The sequence below is a fragment of the Colletes latitarsis genome, chromosome 4, assembly GCF_051014445.1.
Source record: "Colletes latitarsis isolate SP2378_abdomen chromosome 4, iyColLati1, whole genome shotgun sequence".
In the NCBI taxonomy this organism is placed as follows: domain Eukaryota; kingdom Metazoa; phylum Arthropoda; class Insecta; order Hymenoptera; family Colletidae; genus Colletes; species Colletes latitarsis.
Genome location: NC_135137.1, coordinates 32,157,331 through 32,179,936, shown reverse-complemented (window position 1 = coordinate 32,179,936; position 22,606 = coordinate 32,157,331). Strand labels below are relative to the sequence as shown.

Genomic DNA, 22,606 nt, shown 5'->3' with positions numbered 1-22,606 from the left:
GGTTAAAGACCCGTGAATATTTCACACCTTCCTTTTTACAATCTTTTCGAATTTTAAGACTCGGGGCACATCGGTGAATAAACTATAGAATTTCGATTTCGTAGATTCTACGGTCACAAAAGGTGATGTATCACCTAAAATCGGGTATCGATAGGAGGTTAAAGACCCGTGAATATTTCACACCTTCCCTTTTACAATCCTTTCGAATCTTAAGACTCGAGGCAAATCGGTGAATAAACTATAGAATTTCGATTTCGTAGATTCTACGGTCACAAAAGGTGATGTATCACCCAAAATCTGGTATCGATAGGTTAAAGACCCGTGAATATTTCACACCTTCCTTTTTACAATCCTTTCGAATCTTAAGACTCGGGGCACATCGGTGAATAAACTATAGAATTTCGATTTCACGGGTAGGATGCACGTCGAATTCGTGAACGCGGATGCACAGTCGAGTCTCACCTTACTCCTGATGTCTAAATTCGCTGGATCGCGCATGGAAAAACCAGATCCGTCCGTTCAGCGCAGCGGAACGCGCCATTCATAGCTCCGCGAATTAAAAACGCCGTCCTTTCGATCGAAATACGAAGGCTTCGAACCTGTTTTCTAATCCAACGGAACTCCACCCCGGTTCTCCCTTATCTGTCGTAGTCAGCTTCTGCCGCGGGTGAAAGGAGTAGCGGGATAAGCGAGCCACCGCGAGAGGCTAGGCGCGAGACCAGGACCGATGCAATAATATACAGCCGTTGAGTAAAACGGCTGTTACACGGATAAATTCGCACCGGCGGCCCCTGCGGCCGTTTATTGAGTTCCTTCGAGCGACCAGGCCTTCGCCTCGCTTATGTTTATGCGTTTGCACGGTGCAACGCCGCGTGGCTCGAACCAGCTTTAATCCAGATCTTTATTGCCTCCCACAAAACCCGCCGTGGGACAGTAGGAGTGCACCGCGGACCGGAGGGGAGAGGATCGTTTTAAAAGAAACCGCGTGAACGTCTTCTGGGTGTTGGTCGAGCACCGGTTCGTGCAAAAAACCCAACTCCCGAAGGCCTGTCGGCTTTTCTCCGCGCGCGGAAGGATTTGCGAACTATATGACGACGGAGCTTTCTTTACGGGGGAATTCGTTTTACCAGCTGCTGCTGCCCCGGGGACGAGAATTTATCGAAAGGATAGAGCCCCGACCGCTTCCTCGACGGCTCATTTAAATTGTATATCCCCGCGGTTAAGCGTCAGGTTTAAGTGTTTGGGAAGCGTTCGATTATGAATCAACGGTTTGGACGATAGTTCCGGCGTGGTACGAGCCACTTTTCCACGTGGGAAGCTTTAACAACTGCTTTCGATCGAATCGCGACCTTTGCGGTGCATGGTAGATGATTCGTAGCTAAAATCTAATTTTTCAACTTTTATTTACAAAGATATTAGGGATGGTCGCAGACGTGTGGTCTGGGAAAAATTTTAATAGGAGATTCTAGAGGGCAAAATAAGGGGGAAATCGAGAATACTAATTTGTTGATTGAGGCTTCGTTAAAAAGTTATTAACGTTTAGAGTTTTGTCTGTAGAACGGCAATCTGCGAATTTTTTTCTCGAAAGTACGCAATATTTCGGGGGTATGTGTATTTACCAAAAATGATGGTAATTGACCCCTGCAACCAAAAATAATTTTTCCAGGACGATATGAAATTTTTTAATTTTGTCGACAAATTTGTCTACCTACTCGAATTTTTTACTCGAAAGTGTGTAGGATTTCGGGGGTATGTGTATTGACCAAAAATGATTGAAATTGACCCCCACAGCCAAAAATATTTTTTTTAGAATGATTTGAAATTTTTTTTTTTCGACGAAAAGTGTCAGTAGAATGTCCCTGATCAGACGTTATATTTTCAGTAATGCACTTTTTTCTCGAAAGTGCGCAAGATTTCGGGGATATGTGTATTCACCAAAAATAATTGTAATTGCCCCCCATAACCGAAAATAATTTTTTCAGAACTATTTCAAATTGTTTAATAACTTTTTAACGAAGCCTCTAGAATTATTAAAAATTTTTCCCAGGTGTGGCCGATCACCCTGTATAAACTATATTATTTAATATTACTATAACTATTTAACATGAAAAAACATAAAAAGAACATAAAACATGAACGTAAAAACCATAAGTGACTACTCTCGACCAAACACTTCTTATATATTTAAGAACACTATTTTTTTTTCTGCTCGCATGTTGCTGTCCGTTTCCCATCGATTTGGAAAAATTTGAGAAGTTGTCTTTCGAAACAGCACGCTTATTTAAACAAAAATATCCATGGTAACCCACGCCTTTCACCATACATAAAATCTTAATACATGGAAAACGCATTCTCGAAGAGTGTATTTTGCCGTCTGGATACTTGAGAGAAGACGCAGCAGAATCAAGGCATAAATTTTATAGACTGTTGGAATAAATTATATATTACTGTTGGAACTTTTTAATGAAAACTGTGTTTTCATAGATAAATAATCCTGACAATCTGCTGATATTTTAGCTTCATTGAGGATCAAATTAAATATTGATACTAATATTCAGTAGAAAAATATTCCTATTATGTACACGTAGAATTACGAAGAGTATAAAAATAGTTAAATAGTTAAAAAATTGCATAATCTATATATCCAAGATTGTCACATAGTGTAGAAATATTTTTTTATCTCTTTCTATCTGAAATTGTTTACGAAAACTCGTTGCGAATATTTTTATTGTAATTCGATGCGTTGACAGTTACATTAAAATGCAGTTTTTCTTTTAATTTGGGTACATATTTATATCATTAATATTTATAAGTTCTGTTAGGTTTAGAATCTGATTGCGTCAAATGAACACGTTCCATAAATCTAGTGTTAACGAAGCATACAAAAAGAAACTAAAAAAACCCCAAAGAAATTTAGTTGTCAATAAATAAAACCTCTATCTTAATTCGATAATTGATTCGTCGAAGCTCATCACAGGCAGATGAAATTCGTGACATCGTCGGAGGAAGAATTCAATAAAAATTCCAACCGCTCCTGTTTAATAAAGCATCGTATTAAAACGACCAAGAATCACGAAATCGCGGCGATTGAACAATTAAAATACGCAAGATATCTGCGAGACTCCGTAGGATGATTCACGCAGTCTGGATTGTTAGCGAGATATTTAAAACCGTTTAAAGTTTCGAAACATTTTTAAGATTTGCAATTCAGAATACTCGAACGTGACAATTTTCGAGCCCATTAACGAGTCATTTTGTCACCTACACAGTCATTATTGCTGTATAATAAAAAATAAAAATCTCTTCATTTCCGACAAATTGGACGGCAGTCGGGAAGGTGGTTACCGCACCTGTAATCATTATAATCGTTTGTAATTTACACGCCAACGAACGATCACTCAGGATAATTTACGTATGATTCGCGGCGAATGGTTTAACCGTCGTTTCGCCGTCGTGCCCGATCGTTTAACTTCGACATCATTGTCGTAATATTTCTATGGATGAACGCGTAAACTGCCTCGACGAAAGATCTGCTAATGGCTCCATTCCCTATTTACGACTATGTAAAGCATTGTCAAACTCGATAAAATCATTCGTAGATTTAAACTATAACATTTGATAGACTACGATAATTATAGAATGAAGTAATCTTATTAAATAATTTATACATTCTACTGTAATAGTTAAGAAAGTAATAAAGAAGAATAGTAATAAAGAACAAATGACGTGGAAACGATGTGTTTATCATATATATGACTTGATAGTTTCCATCAATTCTTCTTTTCATACCAAAAAATTATGATGTAAATTCAGATCCATTATAATAATACTAAATTCGAGCACAATAATTTCCACTGCTCCGATAAGCGAAATTAAAAAGTTTTTGCATCGCGAACGAAAAATTGATAGCATTTTTACCGCGGTAAAGACGCTCTGAAGGGTAAAGAAAAGAAAATTCGTCCCATTTATTTTTTTGCGGACGTATTAACTCGATCTCCCAAACCTGTACTCAACGCTAATCAACGAAACAGTAAAATCCTCCGTCATAATTCGGCGTTTACGGCGAAAGCAATCATCAGTTTCAAATTTCTCCTTCTCTGAACTGGTTATTAGCTACAGTAAGAAAGGATCCGTTCGAAATTACCGTTTCGAGGCTAATGAAACGATGCTAAAAGTTCGATGCTCTCTATTTAAGGGGGTAGAATGCAAATCGAAACCTTCTTTCGATTTTTAACAAAATACTGAATCTATTCAGTGCCCAAAATCCCGAGAAAACATGTTAATTCCACGATTGTTTAAAAGAATCGTTCGAATGTTGGTGCTTGCACCTGATGTGATGACTAAACTATACAGGGTATCCATGTGGACTTCAGGACTAGATTTTACACATGAGAACAATACAAAAATTCATGTAAACATACGTCTTGTTCGATTTTGTTTTCGAATGTGGCGAGTTTCTTCTTTAACACACCGTACTTGTTCACCTGTGAACGACAAATGTTCGAAACGAGCTCCTTACATCTGAACACAGGTCTGGACACGTTTTATCATTGACTGTCTTACCCTCTCCATTTGTCCAGGAATTGTTCGAGTTTCGTGGAAGCATTTTGTATACAATGGATTTTAAATATCTTTCGAAATAATTATACCAACATACAATTCGCCATAGCTCGAAAATAAGGTCGAATTGTACCTAGGTTTATATGAACTTTACTTATTATTTTCACGTGTAGAATTATTATATATTTACTAAGGTGGCTTCAAAAATGGGCCATAAATCCGATAGAGACGCAAAAAACGTAAAAAGAAAGATTTTTTCAAGTTGTAGACCGCACCAACCCCTCGAAGAATTATCCGCGACAATGGAGGACGGGCAAAAACGACCGGAAGCGTGTAATTTCTCTGATCGATGGGTCTACGTTACCGTAACGATCCAGGCTATCGCGATAGTCCGGAAATCGTGCACGCATCGGAGTTGCCAACGCCGAGACCGGATTATCATTCGCCAGGAATTCTAACAGCTACCTTCGGAAGACTCCAAACAATATATCAGCCGTCGCGGTTGGCGCATATGAGCATCGCGCATGTCTATCATTATCTAAGATGCCACGGCTGATTTATATCTGGCCTTTCGACTACCGTGCCTCGCGGTTGGAATTTTCCCGTGAAAATCCGTTGTTCGGTAAGGGAAAACCGTCGACGAACAGTTCGTTAACGACACACGACTGAGATGATGGATCCCTCGCGCGGTGTGCGCTCGCTCGAAGACGGCTCGCGACCCTTTCCCGGACGATTCGCGAATCCCCGAGACGGATGGAATCGGGGCCGAACAAACCGCAGAAATAGTTGATGAGTTTGGAAACTTTATATAACTCGAAACGTTGAAACTCCATTGGAATCGAGGAAAGTAAATCACACGGTGAAACGAACGACCTGAATTTTCTCAGGGAAACATCTGAAACTCCAATTATCATTCTATACAGGGTGTTCGGCCACGGGGAAAATTTTAATGGGAGATTCTAGAGACCGAAATAAAACGAAAATCAAGAATATCAATTTCTTGATTGAGACTTTGTTAAAAAGTTATTTCAAAATTAATATAAAATTTTTTAATTCGTTCTAAAAAAATTATTTTTAGTTTTAGGGGTTAAATACAATCATTTTTGGTGATTAGGCATAACCCTGAAATCCTACGCACTTTCGAGAAAAAAATTCATTACTGATAATATAATGTCTGACCACGGACATTCTACTGACACTTTTCATTGAAAAAAAAAATTTCAAATTATGCTCAAAAAATTATTTTTAGTTGCAGGGGTTAAATACAATCATTTTTTGTGAATAGACATACCCCCGAAATCCTACGCACATTCGAGAAAAAAATTCCTGAATGAAAGTATAATGTATGGCCAGAAATGTACCCCGAAAATTTCATGCAAATCTTTAAAACATCATAACTCCTGAACGGATTGGACGATTTTAATGTTTAGAAAAGCAAACTACGCGTATTTTGGTGGAGAATATGTTCAAATCGTAAAAATATTCGAAAAATTGCTCCTTGACCCCGTAAAGTTAGAAAAACCCCATAAAAATGGTCCACTTTTCAAACGGCCATAACTCCTACAAATGTGAATATATTTGAATGAAACTTTTTTTTGAAGTAGAGCTCATGGGTACCTACAAAAAAGTATTAAACAAAATTTTCGCACAACATCAAACAAATTTATTAAAAATGAAAAACGAATTTTTAAGAAAAATCGACAGGGGGTAGGTGCCTAAATTCGGCGGAAAAAAAAAATTTCAGATCATTCTGAAAAAATTATTTTTAGTTGCAGGGGTCAAATACAATCATTTTTCGTGGATAGGCATGCCCTCGAAATCCTACGCACTTTTGAGAAAAAAAATTCTTTACAGAAAATATAATCTGTGGCCAGAAATGGTTCCTTGAAACTTTCATACTTTTAAAATATCATAACTCCAGAACGGATTGGAGGATTCTAATGTTTCCAAATGCAAACGACGCGTATTTTAGTGAAGAATATGTAGAAATTCCAAGAATGTTCGAAAAGTTATTCCTTAACGTATCTCATTGAAATTTAGTTGTGAATCAGAGCTCATGAATACCTACAAAAAATGGATTAAAATAACGTATCTCGTATCAACAAAGAAGTTATGCATTCAAAAATGAAAATCCATTCCACGAATCCCATTTCTAATCTCTACAATCTGAAAACTTGTATTTAATTCGAAATCAGTAAAGTATAACAACGAAAGTAAGATCAGGATGTGCATACTTCGAACAATAGACTTCCTATTACACGTGAAGCGCGCAATTTACAACAAATTACGTAATTATTGACTTTCAGAATCACGATCGTGAAAGCAGGAAACATACCACACTTTATCATTTATCATATATTCATGTGTGAATAATTCGAGTTTTAATGACTCGTCTGCAAGTAAATTTATATACCAATAAGATTATATGTATTATAATTTAATAATACGTGAAATATCGTTGCTACATAAATTGAGTTTACAGCTGCTCAAACTTGGTACACGATCGAACATGTTAATAACTTAATGAAACATAAAATGTCATTAATATATAAATGTCCGTGCAAAACATTGGAGATTTAACAGCCACGTTGACGATCCAAGCACGCGTTCCGGTAGGTCTGCCAGTGTTAAATACAGTAATTTGTCGCGTACAATGTTTTTGCGTACCGTTTCTTATTTTACCAGGTCGTTAATGTAGTTTGTAATTGATGCGACTTTAAACACCGCTAAAAAAACCATGCACGCGCGTTGTTTCGTACGACGATAGCTATTGGCTCGACGTTTCCTCTAGAAAATAAAAAAGCAACCATTCCCACCGATGACCATCGGTTAAAGGCCAAAGGATAAAATTGATTCGAGGTCGCGCGAGAGTTTCCCGTAGTCACCCTCGACGGGAGCACAGTTTTGTTAATAACCATAATTAAAACTAATAATAACGCGTATCTGCTCCCAGTCGGGAAGACAGAGCGCTGGGAGAATGTGGAATGAAATCCACGTGTTTCGAACACTCGTCCACCGGTGCCACGTGAAAGGCGCGCTAGCCTCACCTTTAACCGTTCGTATAACTTTATAACGGCGATTAACAACGAGCGTTAAAACTGTCAGCCGGGGATTTCCCCGATGATCAAACCACGAGTTTACTGCCGCCTCTGCCAGCCAGGCGCAAGAAATTCACCCGAAAACTTGTCGACGTCCGCGGCGTGCGTCGATGAATTCGAGATCGGGGGGAACAAAAGAGGAACGATGTCGTCGAATATAAATTAAAAAACGAGCCCACGTTCGAGAATTTACGACCTCGATGCACCTTCAGCTTCGCTTATCGCGAAGCCACGAGTCCTTAAACCGTCCCTGGATTTTACATCCTGTTTATTGACACGCCGATTTGTACGTCGATTTTCACTCGTGGCAGACCTTGGCTCGTTCGAAATGCAGATTCGATAGTAAACGATTACTTAATAATTGCACGATTTTTAGCAAATTTTGTTTGCTCGTTTTTAAATATCTCCGCTCGGAGTGAATTCATAATATTTATGTTTCCATAAAAGTTCTGCAAGTGAAACATGTATATAAAAAAAAGTATTCCATATCAGGGCAACTGACATTTGGGTAGTGTGTTTAAGGGATTTAGGGCGAAGCTGTTTTAAACTGCTGGTTTCCTACAGAGTCTTAATTATCAAATAAAAACAACTTCCAATCACGAAACTTCGTTTGTCTTACATAAATTCTTCCACGCTTCGAACCTCTGTAACTCGAAAGATGTTTCGTTTCCCTTCAACTTTGACTTATCTTGCACGCTATATAAATATAAGAAATCCTAGAGACACGAGGTTCCCCGATGCATGCTAGCCGCTACCGCTTTCTAAAGCGATTTTACAGCTTGAGACACATGGGTGTCCGCAGAAATCGAGCTTCGTGCGTGCCGATAGAAAACGGTAAATTCGAAGATGTATTCCCGGCGCAAAGAATCGTGCCAGGAACGGTCGTAGATGATTTTTACGGTAGCTTCGACTAGGAAATACGGCTAATGGAATCCCTGATGCCTATTCTACGGATCCTGGAATCGCCATCGCGGCGAGCATGTTCCGCCAAGTCGACCGTGTACGTAGAACGCGACATCGACGAATCACGGGGGGATTGTGTGTAAATAAATTGTTCGTAACTTTACGCCACGATCCTCGACATCCGATGTGATATTCACCTATTACCCTTTCCGGTGTTTCTTCGAAGGCCTCTCTCTCTTTCTTTTCGCTCCGAACGCTTAGACCTCGCACGAAGAGATTCTTTATAGCTCTTTTATCCATTTCCAGAGTCGTTAACTCTCCCGCGGTGCGAACATTCTTATTATTCCCGAATGTTTCGATGTCTGTAAAGCTGATTTGCCACAGTTTGCGAGTTTTACTCGCGTATGAGATAACCGTTGCTCGGTATGCGTCTTACGAGACCAGTAATTATAAGGATGCTTTCGTAACGATCGATAAACATACGCGTTTATTTAAACGTAACACTCAAGGAACGATACACAATTATTTAAACGCGAAACTTAATGGACGACGAAGACGATTGTGCAAAAATTAACGATCGATACGTTTCGAGTGAAATAATTTCAAAGTAATGATTCGGAATGCCACTCGCGAATACGGTAGAAACACGATTTTATTGCTCGAGAGCATCGTTCGTTGCACACGGTTTCGACAAGCGGAGAGAATGGTCGCTGAGCAAAGAGTAAGGTTCAAAGGAATGGCGGGGATAGGTCGCGTGAGGGCTACTGGTCGTTGGATTGGTTACCTCGTTTATTGCAAGGATTTCCTATCCCGATTTCCGCCGGTAATCGAGGTTCTACTGTATTCAATTTTTAGTGGGTAATATTACTGTGTTATTAAACTTAATACACGTTGTGGTCCATGTTAGGAAAGGGTCCGCAAGTTTTAGTTTAAAAAAAGCTTAGAAACCACTGTTCCACTGTGTAAAATTGAAAAGAAATTAATTTATTGTCATGGCGAACCCAAAGATCTTAATTTATGGGATTATTTGGGTAGAAATGTGTTCCAAAATTGCAGAAATAATAAACAAATACTATTACCAAATTAGTAGAAAATTCAAGTAACAATAATTGCAGATATCAAACTTCGTATTAAGAGTGCACTGACTATCATTTTAATTTTTCTCTACTTTCGTCTGATCAATTTTTCTCAACTCACTTTCCACGCACGAATGATACAAATTATTGTTTCGTAGTTGATAAACATTTTGTATAATTTGTTTCGTAATTTTGTATGTTTTGTTAGATACTGTTGATCAATACCTAGACTGTGGATCTTCATGCAAATTTCAGGGGACATTCTAGTGTGAAGTGCATTCTTCAGACTTTCTCTTTTTATGAATAAATTGTAACACCTTTTGCAGTCTTCACAAGGTTTATTTTTACATATTTCAGTAATATATTAAAAAAGTTAAAATTGTTTAGTCGAGTTTAGGCACAAGGTTTTGTAGATTTTTAAAATTATATTTTGTAATAAAATGCAAAAAAAGTAATCGATTTTTTCAAAGGTTCACACTAGAATAGCCCCTTAATAGAAGTGATAAAATGGGAGTTTTGTAGAGGGGTGTCTCAACCCCTAAATACAGTAATTTGTATCATATTTTAAATATTTCTTATATTTTTACATATTAAGTGCATTCTGTAGTTTGAAAATTAAAATTTCCCACAAATGCATAAGCATCCTATCAATATCTTATACCCCCGATTCGGTACAAATTTTCGATTCAGTCAAGAAAAATTACACTTCTGGTGTTCGTCGACGATCGAGAGTGGATCATCTACCGTTGCGATTTAATAAAATCTTCCACGGTCTTCCCAAGAAAGAAAGATTGCTCGTAGAAGATTCACGCGAGTCGATGTTTTTTTCCGGAGTTCGCAGGTATCAACGGGGAACGCGGTTAATGGAATCTCTAATGGCGTTCGACGGATCGCGGAGATCGGCGTCGAATCGGTTACCGGTGGCCAGATACCCAGGATAGCGCGTCGTCGCGTCTCAGGATCGCGCGTAGATTTTTCCTGAAACCCGTTCCGTGACCTCGTGCACGGTGCTCGTATCCTACGACAATCCTGCCTACGCGCTGCTGGCCACTGTCCCCGTTTTCGAGTGGACGTTTCACGTCGGGACGATCGTAAACCCGAACGCGAGAGGAGGAGCACCCTGACGATCGCGTATCTCGACCGCGAACGCGCCACGAACATGTTTCTTGTAGCAATTAGGCCGTTCGTACCGCGCGAGGTATCGTCCGGCTCGATCAAGATAATAAATTCCCGATCATCGTTTCGCGAGCGACAGAGACGCCGCTCGATCTCGCGGCTGATTAGTCGCGTCACGGTTCTATCTTCGCCAAGCCATCCGCTAGATCACCGATCGAAGCTAACTTTTTTACCTTTCGATCTATAACACGTTCACTGGCCATGCAATCTTTTACGAAGAACGAAACTTTGACTTTATTACTATATTAAACTTGAAGCTTGTCTCAGTAATTATTTTCGTAAAATGACAGAAATTTATTTACTTTAATGTTTCAACTTGAGATCGTTTTAGTACCACTTTGAATAGTCCTATCACTCATCTGTGGAAGAAAAGCATTATAATGGAGAACTATTTTGAAGGAATTTTAAAATAAAATTATAATTGTACCGGTTATTATGAAAGTGGCCTAAGTTATGTATTAAAAAATATTCTTCTTTTCTAATGTGAAATTTATCTAATATCTTAAAAACTTTAAAATTATAAAATTATAATTAATGAAACTAATCTCGAAGTAGAGTACAATTTATTGTATTTGAAACATACATATTTCCTTGTCTTCACGATTACTATTCATATTGATGATACAACTCAAAGTGAAATGATTCTATATGAAAAAATAAATAAAAAATCAAGAATAAATTTTGTTCGTTCGAGGCATCGTTTTCGAAATAATCGAATATGAAAATTTCCCGGATACGCGTTTGATTGAATACGAGTTGCTCCGGTATGTCTGTCCACTACCCACAGTTTCTACTTACGCTGACGTCGTGCTCTATTGCGCTCAGAATTGAGCACATTTCATTATCGAATTAGGACTAAAAACATCGTTTGTAAATTTATTCGTAAGCTAGAATACAACAAAGAATTTTTTTAACCAATATTCCCCAAAAATTACTTCGCCAGTGAATCTAAAATTTGTATTTCTTATTTCTGAATAAAATTTGCTCTAATTGAAAACATACACGATGAATTTTTAAAGTCAATTTCCAGGAAAACGAATTCTGAAATGAAAGAATTTTACCCAAAAGCAGAAAAAAATATAAAGTTCGTTAATAAACGTTTTACAGTTCACCGCGCGTAAAAATCGAATGGTTTAATATCATTTCTAATTTTGAAACGAAATTTCTTATAAAGTTTATGTAACGTGTCTTTCTCCTTTCCACCTTCTGATTGAGTTCTTGCAAATTGACGGAAAACCACGGAACATCCTGTGTAACGGTACCAAGTTTTCTTTATATAATGACGACAACCTCGTAAAATAAACCACTTTATTTAACAAGAAAATCTCGCTGGCGTTGTATGAGAGCCCAGGGTACCATTCTAGGGTTAATTCTCAAAATTTAGTGTACTTAAGCTCTCGCAGTAAACAATTATCATATTTCCTCGCTGTTACCGAACATCGTAATAAATTTCTTCCTCGTGTAGGACTTTTACCTTTACACATTTGGTATCTCACGTTGCTGATATCTAACGTTTAACGAGAACTGTGCTTTCTTATATATTTCGTATAATTTATTCGAAAATATTTCAGTAACTCTTGTTAGATTCTATTTCAGGCAAGCAAACAAACAAAAAATTGATTATAGTACTATATGCCACCTTTGATACCTTAAATTTTTATTCCAAACATATTTCCATACATCAAACAATCTATAAATTATTCAAAAACATTACGAAATTCATTCTGTGTATATACTAGTATTTGAATCTGTCTTTGTCAATCGTTTCTCAAACTTTATTAATATTAGAGCCATATACTTTGTTCTTAGGTACTATTTGTTTTTTAATCTTGATAATAGGTAAACTTAAACTTCGAAGAAGACGATCGTATCAACGAAGATCGTTTACCCTAGACGACAAAATTATACGTAGAATTTCTATGTAATATTTGAAATATAAAAATAACTTTAGAAAGTTAAACTAAGGATAACAATATCCATCGACTATAACGTATATAAATTCTATAGTTGAAAATTCTTGAGACCAGTTCTGCTGCAAGAATTTTAATCCAGTTTAATATATTCTTATAAAAATACGCGAAGAAAAGCTAAACAAATACAAAATGGGTGACTAAAGAGTCCATCGATTAAGAGCCCGACGAGATCCAAACGACCGAGATCCGACCCCGAGGATCGATCGAGGTTACGCGAATATCCTCGGCCCATTAGGAGGGAACAGTCGGGTTAAGTAGTTTTAGAGAGCCTCGAGGATTTTATGGTCGGTGTGAAATTTGCTTGGAAAGTATGACGCCGCCGCGGAGCAGCACGGAATAAAAATGGAATTTTAGAGGAGTCGAGATTTACTGCCGTGTCTCCTCCAACGACTGTTCCGCGTGTTAAAGCTTCTTCTGGCTTTGTAGTGTTACATAGCTCGACGAGACGACGCAGTAAACGCGGGAATATTGTTTTTAATTTGCCCCGTGCATTGTTGCGCCCTAAGTATTTAACGAATGCTTACAGGCGAGGATCGTATTGGGTTTATCGCGGTCGTTATAAGGTCGTAACCGTGTAGGGATAAGTACTAATACGTGCTCGATGGTTTGATAGCAGGTTTAGGATGTATATCAAAAATTTCAACACGATTTAAGGTGCAAAGGTCGCCCAATGGTTCGCTGGGAGCCGAATGCACGACGGGATTCGAGTTTTAAGCCCCGTGACACCCTTAACATATCACGAACGAAAATAAAGGCCTAAACTACGCGGCGAGACTGCTACAATTGCCGCCATAATTCGATTCGAACGCGGCGAATACGAGGTTTCTAAGTAAATCGGCAGATCTTTATCGTCGCGACGATCGGCTGGTTCGACGTTAACGAAAAGACTCTTACTAAATAAAGAGAACCACGGCGCATCGGGGGCTTCCTGGACCGTAAACTCGACGCGCCAATAGCTTCGTTTTATTATAGTCCTGGATCTCCAGCCACCTGATTTGTTGTCCCGTGTCAGAGTTGAATACGTTCGAGTCAGTGAAACAGGTATAAACGTGCGTAGGCGGACACCTCGACCGACAGCTGCTCTTTCACTTGCCACGTGAGAATTTAGTTTCTACGCAATGTAGTTTGAGACGAAGTGGGGTTATGGAGTATGCTTTAAAAGAGGATAAATGTCACTGAAACACTGCCACGACCGGTGTCATCTCGAGTTTCGTCCACATGGCATTCGATATTCGACTTTCGTTCGAATTTATTCGGGAAACGGGGGAATAATGTCGCGCAACGACCGCGTTGTTAACAGCGATTTCAGTTTCGTTTTACGATAACGCTCGAGTCGTGAAAGGTTCGCGACTCGAATGGCGTGGCTCGTATGAAAACTCTATTGGCGTGGAAAATATTTTTCTGGGCGGATACGTTTCAATTTAGACTCGTGCTTCGATATCTGGGATCGTGATGATTCGAGTTTTTATCGTAGGAGTTAGTTAGCATGATTTAATTTTGTAGGGAAGGTATATACTCGTACGATCTAATTTAAAAATGATCGAGGTATCGTAAAGAGTTACTCGAAGAATTGTTTAGATCGGAGCAACTTCATCGAACTGTTAACAAAATCTCTATGATGTATATAATGTACATTATTTATTGTATGTAATTTGAAATATTTGAGTTTGGTTCGAATGGTTTTATATTGATTAATAGCTCTGAAATGAGTATGGAAAGTATTAGCTTTGAGATGTATTTAACTTAATATTTGTATGGTTAATAAACTAAAGCAGATTGGGTGAAATTTCAATTCGATATGGCTGATTCTTAGAAATTAAGTAGATGTTAGGTAAGTGTAACTCTGGGAAGTAATAGTTTCAGATCAGGTTTCACGTTTAGTCTGTTTCTGTATTTAGACTAATGAATAAAGGCGATTTAAGGACAGAACTAATGAAGAAACGACTTGTTCGTACAACTATGTAGGACAAAACAACGTAAAAAAATTATTATGCCTCAACGTCGTTCTTTTTGTCTCTAAAACAGATTTTAGCTGTTTCAAACTGAAGAGCAAAAATTGAGAAAATTAAATTTTCTAATAATGAATAATAGATCAATTACTACTTGAAAAAAATTCAGAATTAAATAATTAGATCGATCGAATAAACGCCATGAAATGACGTGAATCTTCGAAAAAATAGATTTCCTTTTATGAAAAATAATTTAAAATATCACTGAAACATGTAGAAATAAACATTGTAAATTTGTCTGCAAAAGGTGTTACAGTTTATTAGCAAAAAATTCTCCAACAAAGTTTAAAAAAGTGCACTTCACACTACAATACTCCCTTAATCGATTATTTGTTATTGCAATAATTTTTTCAACGAATATTTTCGACGAGACTATTTTCCAATTCCACTACATAGTTTGCTTCTTTTTTCTTTCTCGGATCTCCCAGGACTACAGTCTGGAAACCACTAATTTAAATGCATAGATATGTCCTTCGATTACGTCATGTTTTAACCTTTTACGAAACCTGTTATGTTTACCTCTATTACAAACTTCAAAGTTCCAAAATAATGACAATTTCAACATATTTATTCAGGAACCAAACTTCCTTAATCATCCTCTCTAGTATTAAAAAAGTCTTTGAAAGTCCTTGCCCACTGATACAAGCAAAGAAAATTAAATCTCCCAAAAAATAGACCAAACTTACGTCGTCCCTGTCCTGTTCAAAGTTCCAAAATAATATTAATTTAAACATATTTACTGAGGAACCAAACTTCCTTAAACATTTTCCACAAAAATTTTCAATCCTTTCGAAGTCCTTGCCCACTGATACGAACAAAGAAAATCGAATCACCGAAAAAATATACCAAACTTACGTTGTCCCTGTCCTGTTCAAAGTTCCAAAATAATATTAATTTAAACATATTTACTGAGTAACCAAACTTCCTTAAACATTTTCCACAAAAATTTTCAATCCTTTCGAAGTCCTTGCCCACTGATACGAACAAAGAAAATCGAATCACCGAAAAAATGTACCAAACTTACGTCGTCCCTGTCCTCGTGCAGATCGTCATCGGCGCTCTCCTCGAGAACGAATCCCACGTCGTTGTTGTTCCTCGTCAGTGACGGCAGTTTCCTGGGTGTCAGCTCCTCGCCGTCCGTGTCTCTCTTCCGCTTGCCGTCCCTGTGCTCGTTCAGCGTGGTCTCGTGCTCGTCCAACATGTCGGTGACCATCAGTTCCGACTCGACGCTCGTCGGGGACACGACTTCGTCCAGAGGTGACATCGTCGTTCTGTCGGCTTCACCGGCCTCGAGCACGGACATGTTGAGCCACTTTTCCCGGCGTTGGCACAGATGCTTCGTCGGTCACGATCACCAGAATCCACGAAAACCACCTCGTCTTCGAGGTGGCTAGGCGCCTCCGCTGTTCGAGTGAGTACGGATCCACGTTCATAGAGTCTCCCTTACGTATCTCGGTTTCGTTTTCCTTGTGGACGATATCGTTCCTCTTCCACGCACACTTGCACGGAACTCTTACACGTTTATTATTAATCACTTTCTCTTTGCGAATATCGCTCGAGTCAACGGTCTCGACGACGAGCGTGCGTTTTCGCGACGATCCCTCGCGAGTATCCTCGAGCACATTCGAAGACAATGGGCCGATGAATCACCTGTCCTCGATAACGGTCCTGCTCGCCGCTAAGCACATCCAATATTATCGAACGAGCTTGACCCTCCTTTTCCTTTCTGCACAGGTCGATCGAGCAGCGCGGGAACGTCGAGGGTGGCGCGAACACCTGTTGCCCCGACACTCGTGTTCAGTGAAATTCCAATTGCCGCGATCGCACGGTGCTCTCAGGTTGATCGACCGTATTTCGACGAGTCGTACAGCACACGTGGACGAAGCACTTTTCTATATTCGATGGAGTTTGCTCGCGAAACGATCGTTTTTCAACGTACGAGGCTCCGAGACCAGACGTAAAACGATCCAGGCGCGCGCGCCTGTGCGTGCATTAAAGTCTCCCGAGTTTCCAGCGGTCCCGCTGATCGACGACGCCGCTGGAACCTGAATTTTTGTCGGGTCCGCGCTTAATAACGCGTAATTAAATCCCGTGGAATTACACGGGCGACTGGGACGCCCATCGACTTTGCATCGTCGTGCGTTGCAATCGATATGAAAATCCAGTTTTCCTGGGTGACGCAATCGTTCGAGTCGTCAGCACCGCGGAACGTCGAGTAACGATACGGAGCACGCTCGAACGCACGAGGAATCTCGACGTCGACGAGATTCGTCCTGAAACGAGGCGGTTCTCGGGGACGGTCTATCGAGCGACGCAAAAACGCAGCCAGTTCGCTGGCAGTCACGTGGCGGAGCTCGTTTGTAGGTTCCTCGCTACCGTTCTCACATTCAGCCTAGGCGCTCGACGCACGGCCTGATTTCACCGGTGGAATCGACTATCGGTAACGAGATTGCGCGAGATCGGTTCGCGTGCACTTCCTGTCGGCGATCCTGTTCCTCGATAGCCTCTCATTTTAACTCACGATCGCGCTCGAACCGATCACTCGACTCTGCGTCTTCTGGTCGCGCACCTTCACCGATTCATTCATGTTTCCCAGGCTGGATACCGTCGAACCGTAACACGCGTTAGGCGACACAAGAGGTTCCCGCACGGAAGCACCGGGTGGGCGGTTGCGTAACGGGTCGATCAACGTCCACGCTGAGACATCCTCGCTGGCCACGGGCGTCGGATGTTGACGTTTCACACCGAAGATCCGCGGTCGTTCGCAGTCACGTGGTCGGCCGGTGTCACGTGGGGGCGGAGGGGAAGGTCGGGGGGCAAGGACGGCCGCGGGGGACAGACGGGGAACCGGCCGCGGGTTCGACAGGAGCGCGCGACGCGTTTCGGAAAAGTCACCCGGGAAAAAGTTGCCTCGAAGTCACGTCGAAGCGCGCGTATTGGTCGAAGGTCGACGAGGACCGATCGTACGACACCGCGTTGCCGCGCGCGCTTCTCGAGAATGGCCTAGAGGCGAAAAGAGGAAAGGATCTCCTCGAGTGGCGCCGCCCGCGGCAGGAGGGGGCAAATCTCTCCCGAACGGAGAGCAAGTGTTGGGGCCCGCTGGACCGCCACCACCACCGTCCACCTCTCGACCACCACCACCACCACGGCCATCGACGACCACCACCACCAACGAATGCCATCGGTATCACCATCGCCGCAGCTTCGTCCACCTTCGCGAACACCGTCGCCGATACCAGCTGTCCACCTGGCTGTCCCTGTCTCTCCGCGACCGCTTCTTCGGACGTCCTCTTCCTCTTTACGACCGTCCACTTCACGAGGTTCCCCTCCACGACGACACGCTGTCTTGCTTCGATCGTAGCGGAGACTGGACCCCTTTGACGCCTCTTTGTCTGCCTGTAGCCGTTCCTGTCTCGATCGAGGAGATGTATCGATGATACATGGAACTGTCCAACCTAGAATTTCCCCGTAACTTCCTCGATTATCAATCGTTTTTTTTCCTTACTTTGCGTAATGAAAATATGCAAAGTGCGTCGAGAGCTCTTTGGAATTTTATAGACGTGAATAAAGCGATATGGTGCATGGAGCGACTTGTGTGTGAGTCGCCATGATGTTTGAAGACGATTTTGGGACGAAGAATCTTCCAAAGTATTTCTTTTTTTCGTTAAGAAATGGTTTCGTCATGTGATCTTATCTCAATCTTAAAATTGTGACCTCAAAATGATTATTTGTGTTAACTCCATAGACACAAAAGCATATACAGAGCGAGTCACAAATTGGTACCCACGATTTTTCAGCCTCCTTCGATGGTATGACGAGAAATTGCAGTTGTTTAAATTTAAAAACAAATTGATTTTCGATCAATTTAAGGTCAGTGTTTTATTTTTACATGAAGCTAGGTATTATTAACTTCAAGGTATTGTAGGCAATATTGAGACGCACCCTGTATAATTAAACGATCTTTAAGAAGTCTAAAATCTTTCAGTACATTGTACATTAATTATTTCGCTAAATTTTATAAGCGACAATATCTTCTCTGTATAATTTTTATTATGTTTTCCCTCACATACTACTTCTTTTTGAGCCAAAGAGTTATTCGAAACCCTTAATTTATATCCACGTTTCCACTGTTAGGGAAATGATTCATTCTCAAATCTGACTGAGAATACTTGACACAAAATATAAAATAAATTGTACTTTGTTCATACTACGTATGATGTAACGTTTGTTACGAACATATACAACACATATACTCGTACATTTTATGTACAGAGTGTGCTGCTATTATCAATTAAATCTACTTGTGTTCGATCATTTTATTCCTTCCTGTCAGTCTATGACATAGACTCTATGTATTACATAATATTTTATGGATCGATTGTGGGTCTGAAGTACATATTAGACCATATTGACTTCTGCATCTCGTTTCATGGGCGATCTTGATACTTCGAACGTCGCGCGCTGCCTTTCCTCTGTTGACTTTCACTGAAGCTGAATATAATTTGAAAGTTGCTTGTACAAATGACTCATCAGTCCTTACGGTGTATAGGGACAAGTGTTGAACTTAAAATGCTTCCGCCATTTACCGGTTCAAGTCCATAAATCTCAGCCGTGTCATTGAACAATCGTTACTTGATAAATTAGCAATATATAAATTGCCGAGAATCCAATTACCTGGAAGATCTATCAATCCCAAGTAGCAAGTAGTAATGTATTGATTTAATGGATATCGCTCTCTCTCTATTCACAAACTAATATTTACTTGCTCGTTTACTGAAACATGGCAGAGCATGAATTGCTCAATCTTCTGTGTTGTTAGTTCCGAGTGTAATATAAAACATCAGTGGTTAATACTTTGATAGACCCTGAAATCGTTTCCACAAACTTTCCATCTTCAATCTTTGTTTTCATAAACAGTTACAACGTATACAACGTGTTTATCTTTTGTTTGTTGTTCGAAATTTTTATCTAAATAAAACTTTCGTCCATCTCATGAGTTGCATAAATTTTCTTATTTTTCATTGCATCAGCGTTGAAAAGAAACAAGACGAAAATAAGATCAAACTCGTTTTTCAGACAATTTTAAGCTACTATCGAGAAAAATTAAGTTCAATAAAGATCGAGTATAATTCTCGTATAAACTATGAATGCGTAGTATGTTGAACATAATAAAGTAATCGTAGTCATGCCGAGACATCGGCTTTCCTCGTCCAGCTCGAGACTAAACGCAAAAATTTGTGCTGGAATCTTTCAACGAGGATCTGGTATTTCTTATTATATGAGGATCAAATTCTTAATACATATTCCCGATATGGCAAGATGAGAATATTATAGAGTAATTTCAGTGTCGTTGACTGTACAGAAACCTTAGAAATACGTGTCGAGAATCCAAGCGATTCGAAAACGCTATAACAAAAGGTTTGCACAAACATATTTTTCGCATGCTTCTCCTAAATGGTCGTTACATACCTATTTTCCTCGTTTGAGAACAAATTTTCTCACAATTTCATCTCGAAGGTTCAGGTTCTTCGACAACAAAGAAAATCATTATCCAGAAAGATATTTACGTAAATTTTAAAAACCTGGACATGGTTACTTACAAAAAATGGTAAAAAATATTTTTTTATAAGTTAGTGCCAAATTTAAACAACGATAATATATTAAACTCGATCAAATATTCTTAAAATAGATCAGTTTTTTCTAAGAATATATGATTAAAGAACAAAATTAAAAAGTATACATTCGACAAATTCTGATTGAATCGAATAGCAAGGGGTTAAAAATTAAGAGAATATGGGGGTGGTTGACACGTCTCACCCCCCAAGATTAACCAAGAGTTAACAGATTCTGATTTTCGCGTTAAACAATTTCAAATTTGTATTCGTTACGCGGAAATAAAATGTGTCTAAGTTTGCCCGAGCGACGTCATCGCTAGTTACGGACGTTCGCGCGGCTAATTAACGCCTCCCAGCGTCGCGTCTCAACGGTTTACGCGAGTGCATAGGTAAATACGACTCCAGGCATCGACACCTCGTCAGTTTAAATCGCTACCAGCAACGTAGGATCGGCGTGTTCGACGACCACTCGCGACGATTCGATCAACCAGGAGATCGCGCTGGACCGGTCTCCCATTCTCTCTCCCTCGTCCACCCTTACTTTCTCTCTCTCTCTTCGGCTACCTTCGTTTGCTGGCTGCTCTTCCAATTAGCATCCCGTAAGTAAGTAGAGCTGCGCGCACAGGAGTTTCGACTCTCCTCCGGTCAGGGTTATAGACCGTGTTTTCGATGCATGCTCGATGAATCGAATTAGAAGCATCCTCTACAACACCGTTCCCTAAGCCTTTTTACGTTCTAAACTACATTGCATTCGTACCAGACACTTACGTTCTTCAGTTGTTATTTAAACGATCAATTGCATCTTAAAATCAATCTAGGAAAATGATTTATACGAATTATAAAACCTCCAGAGAATTCAAACTGTCTCCTACAAAATTAAAATTAAAACGATACAAATTTATTTAAATTTAATATCAAGTATTTTTGTTTTTAACTGGTTTATCAAATTCAAGATAGACAATATTAATCGAAGCAAAATGAGTTACAAGTATCTTGGAAACTCATAATCAGGTAAAATATCATATTCGTACCAAACATTTACGTTCTTCAGTTGTTATTCGTTTGAACGACTATTTGTACCTTACTATTAAAATCAATATAGGAAAATGATTTATACAAATTATGAAATCTCCAGAGAATTCAACCTGTCTCCTACAAAACTACAATTAAAACGATACAAATTTATTTAAATTTAATATCAAGTATTTTTGTTTTTAACTGGTTTATTAAATTCAAGATAGACAATATTAATCGAAGCAAAATGAGTTACAAGTAACTTGGAAATTCATAATCAGCTAAAATATCAATATAGTCTTACAGGACAGGTCGATAAAACGTCTAAAAGAGATATTCTTTCAAACTTCGTAAACAAATACAAATTAAAAATAACTATCGAACTCAAAACTAAGAAGAAGAATTTAAAGTCCCACAGTGTTTAATGTACTCTACACATTATGCATGCACGTAACATAAAGGATCAAACGTGGTTGACTCGTTATTAATCATCGTTTCCCAGATTGTATCACCCAAGCCTTTGAGGGATCGTTCTCGTATTTTTAAAATGCACAAATTGGAAGAATATATTTGTTTGCACAAAACTCACGTTTCATCGGATACCCGACGTAACGCGTGGAATCGCCGTGCGTAATTGCAATGGCGTCGCTACTCGATCGACCGGTTTATGTTTGAAAGAACAAACACGTTTAGAATGAAGTGTTACAAAAGATCGAAGCGATTTTTAAGCGTCTAATGCAGAGATGTCAGAAAGGCACCGAAGGTGCTCTCTCACACTATGTCAAACCACGCGTACGTGAGCTCGTGGAGTTTCGGAAACCCGACAAAGGCAAAATGACGCATGCCCTCTTTCTCGATTCTCCGAAGTTGCCCGAAGTAAGTTCGGACCGTCTCATGAGAGTCGAGAGAGAAAGGCTCACACTTCCCTTCTCCCTCTTGAACAAGTAATATCCGACCTCTCGTCAAAAGGTCTCCACTGGCCTCTGCTGATCGCTGCTGACCACACCTGGAATTTCTGACAACGTATAACGATTACGACTGGCTACTGTTAGTCTCTCCCAGCCTCTGCTGGCCTCTGCTGACCACCGCTTATATTTCTGACAACGTATAACGATTACTATTGACTTCTGCCTGCCTCCGCTGGACTCTGCTGACCGCTGCTGACCACACCTGTTACTTCTG

The 22,606-nt window shown here is 39.7% G+C and overlaps 1 protein-coding gene across 5 annotated transcripts in view; it reads right to left on the bottom strand.

Annotated features, from left to right (window-relative positions):
• Tfap-2 (transcription factor AP-2) overlaps positions 1-22,606 on the bottom strand; it is a 309,571-nt gene that overhangs the window by 103,092 nt on the left and 183,873 nt on the right. For 2 of the 5 annotated variants that reach the window (XM_076763701.1, XM_076763702.1), the window contains exon 1: positions 15,820-16,098. The exons of the other annotated variants lie outside the window; for them this stretch is intronic. In XM_076763701.1, coding sequence (XP_076619816.1) covers positions 15,820-16,098 — 279 coding nt within the window. Of the gene's footprint in view, positions 1-15,819; positions 16,099-22,606 lie in introns of those variants that run through there. 5 annotated transcript variants of the gene reach the window in all.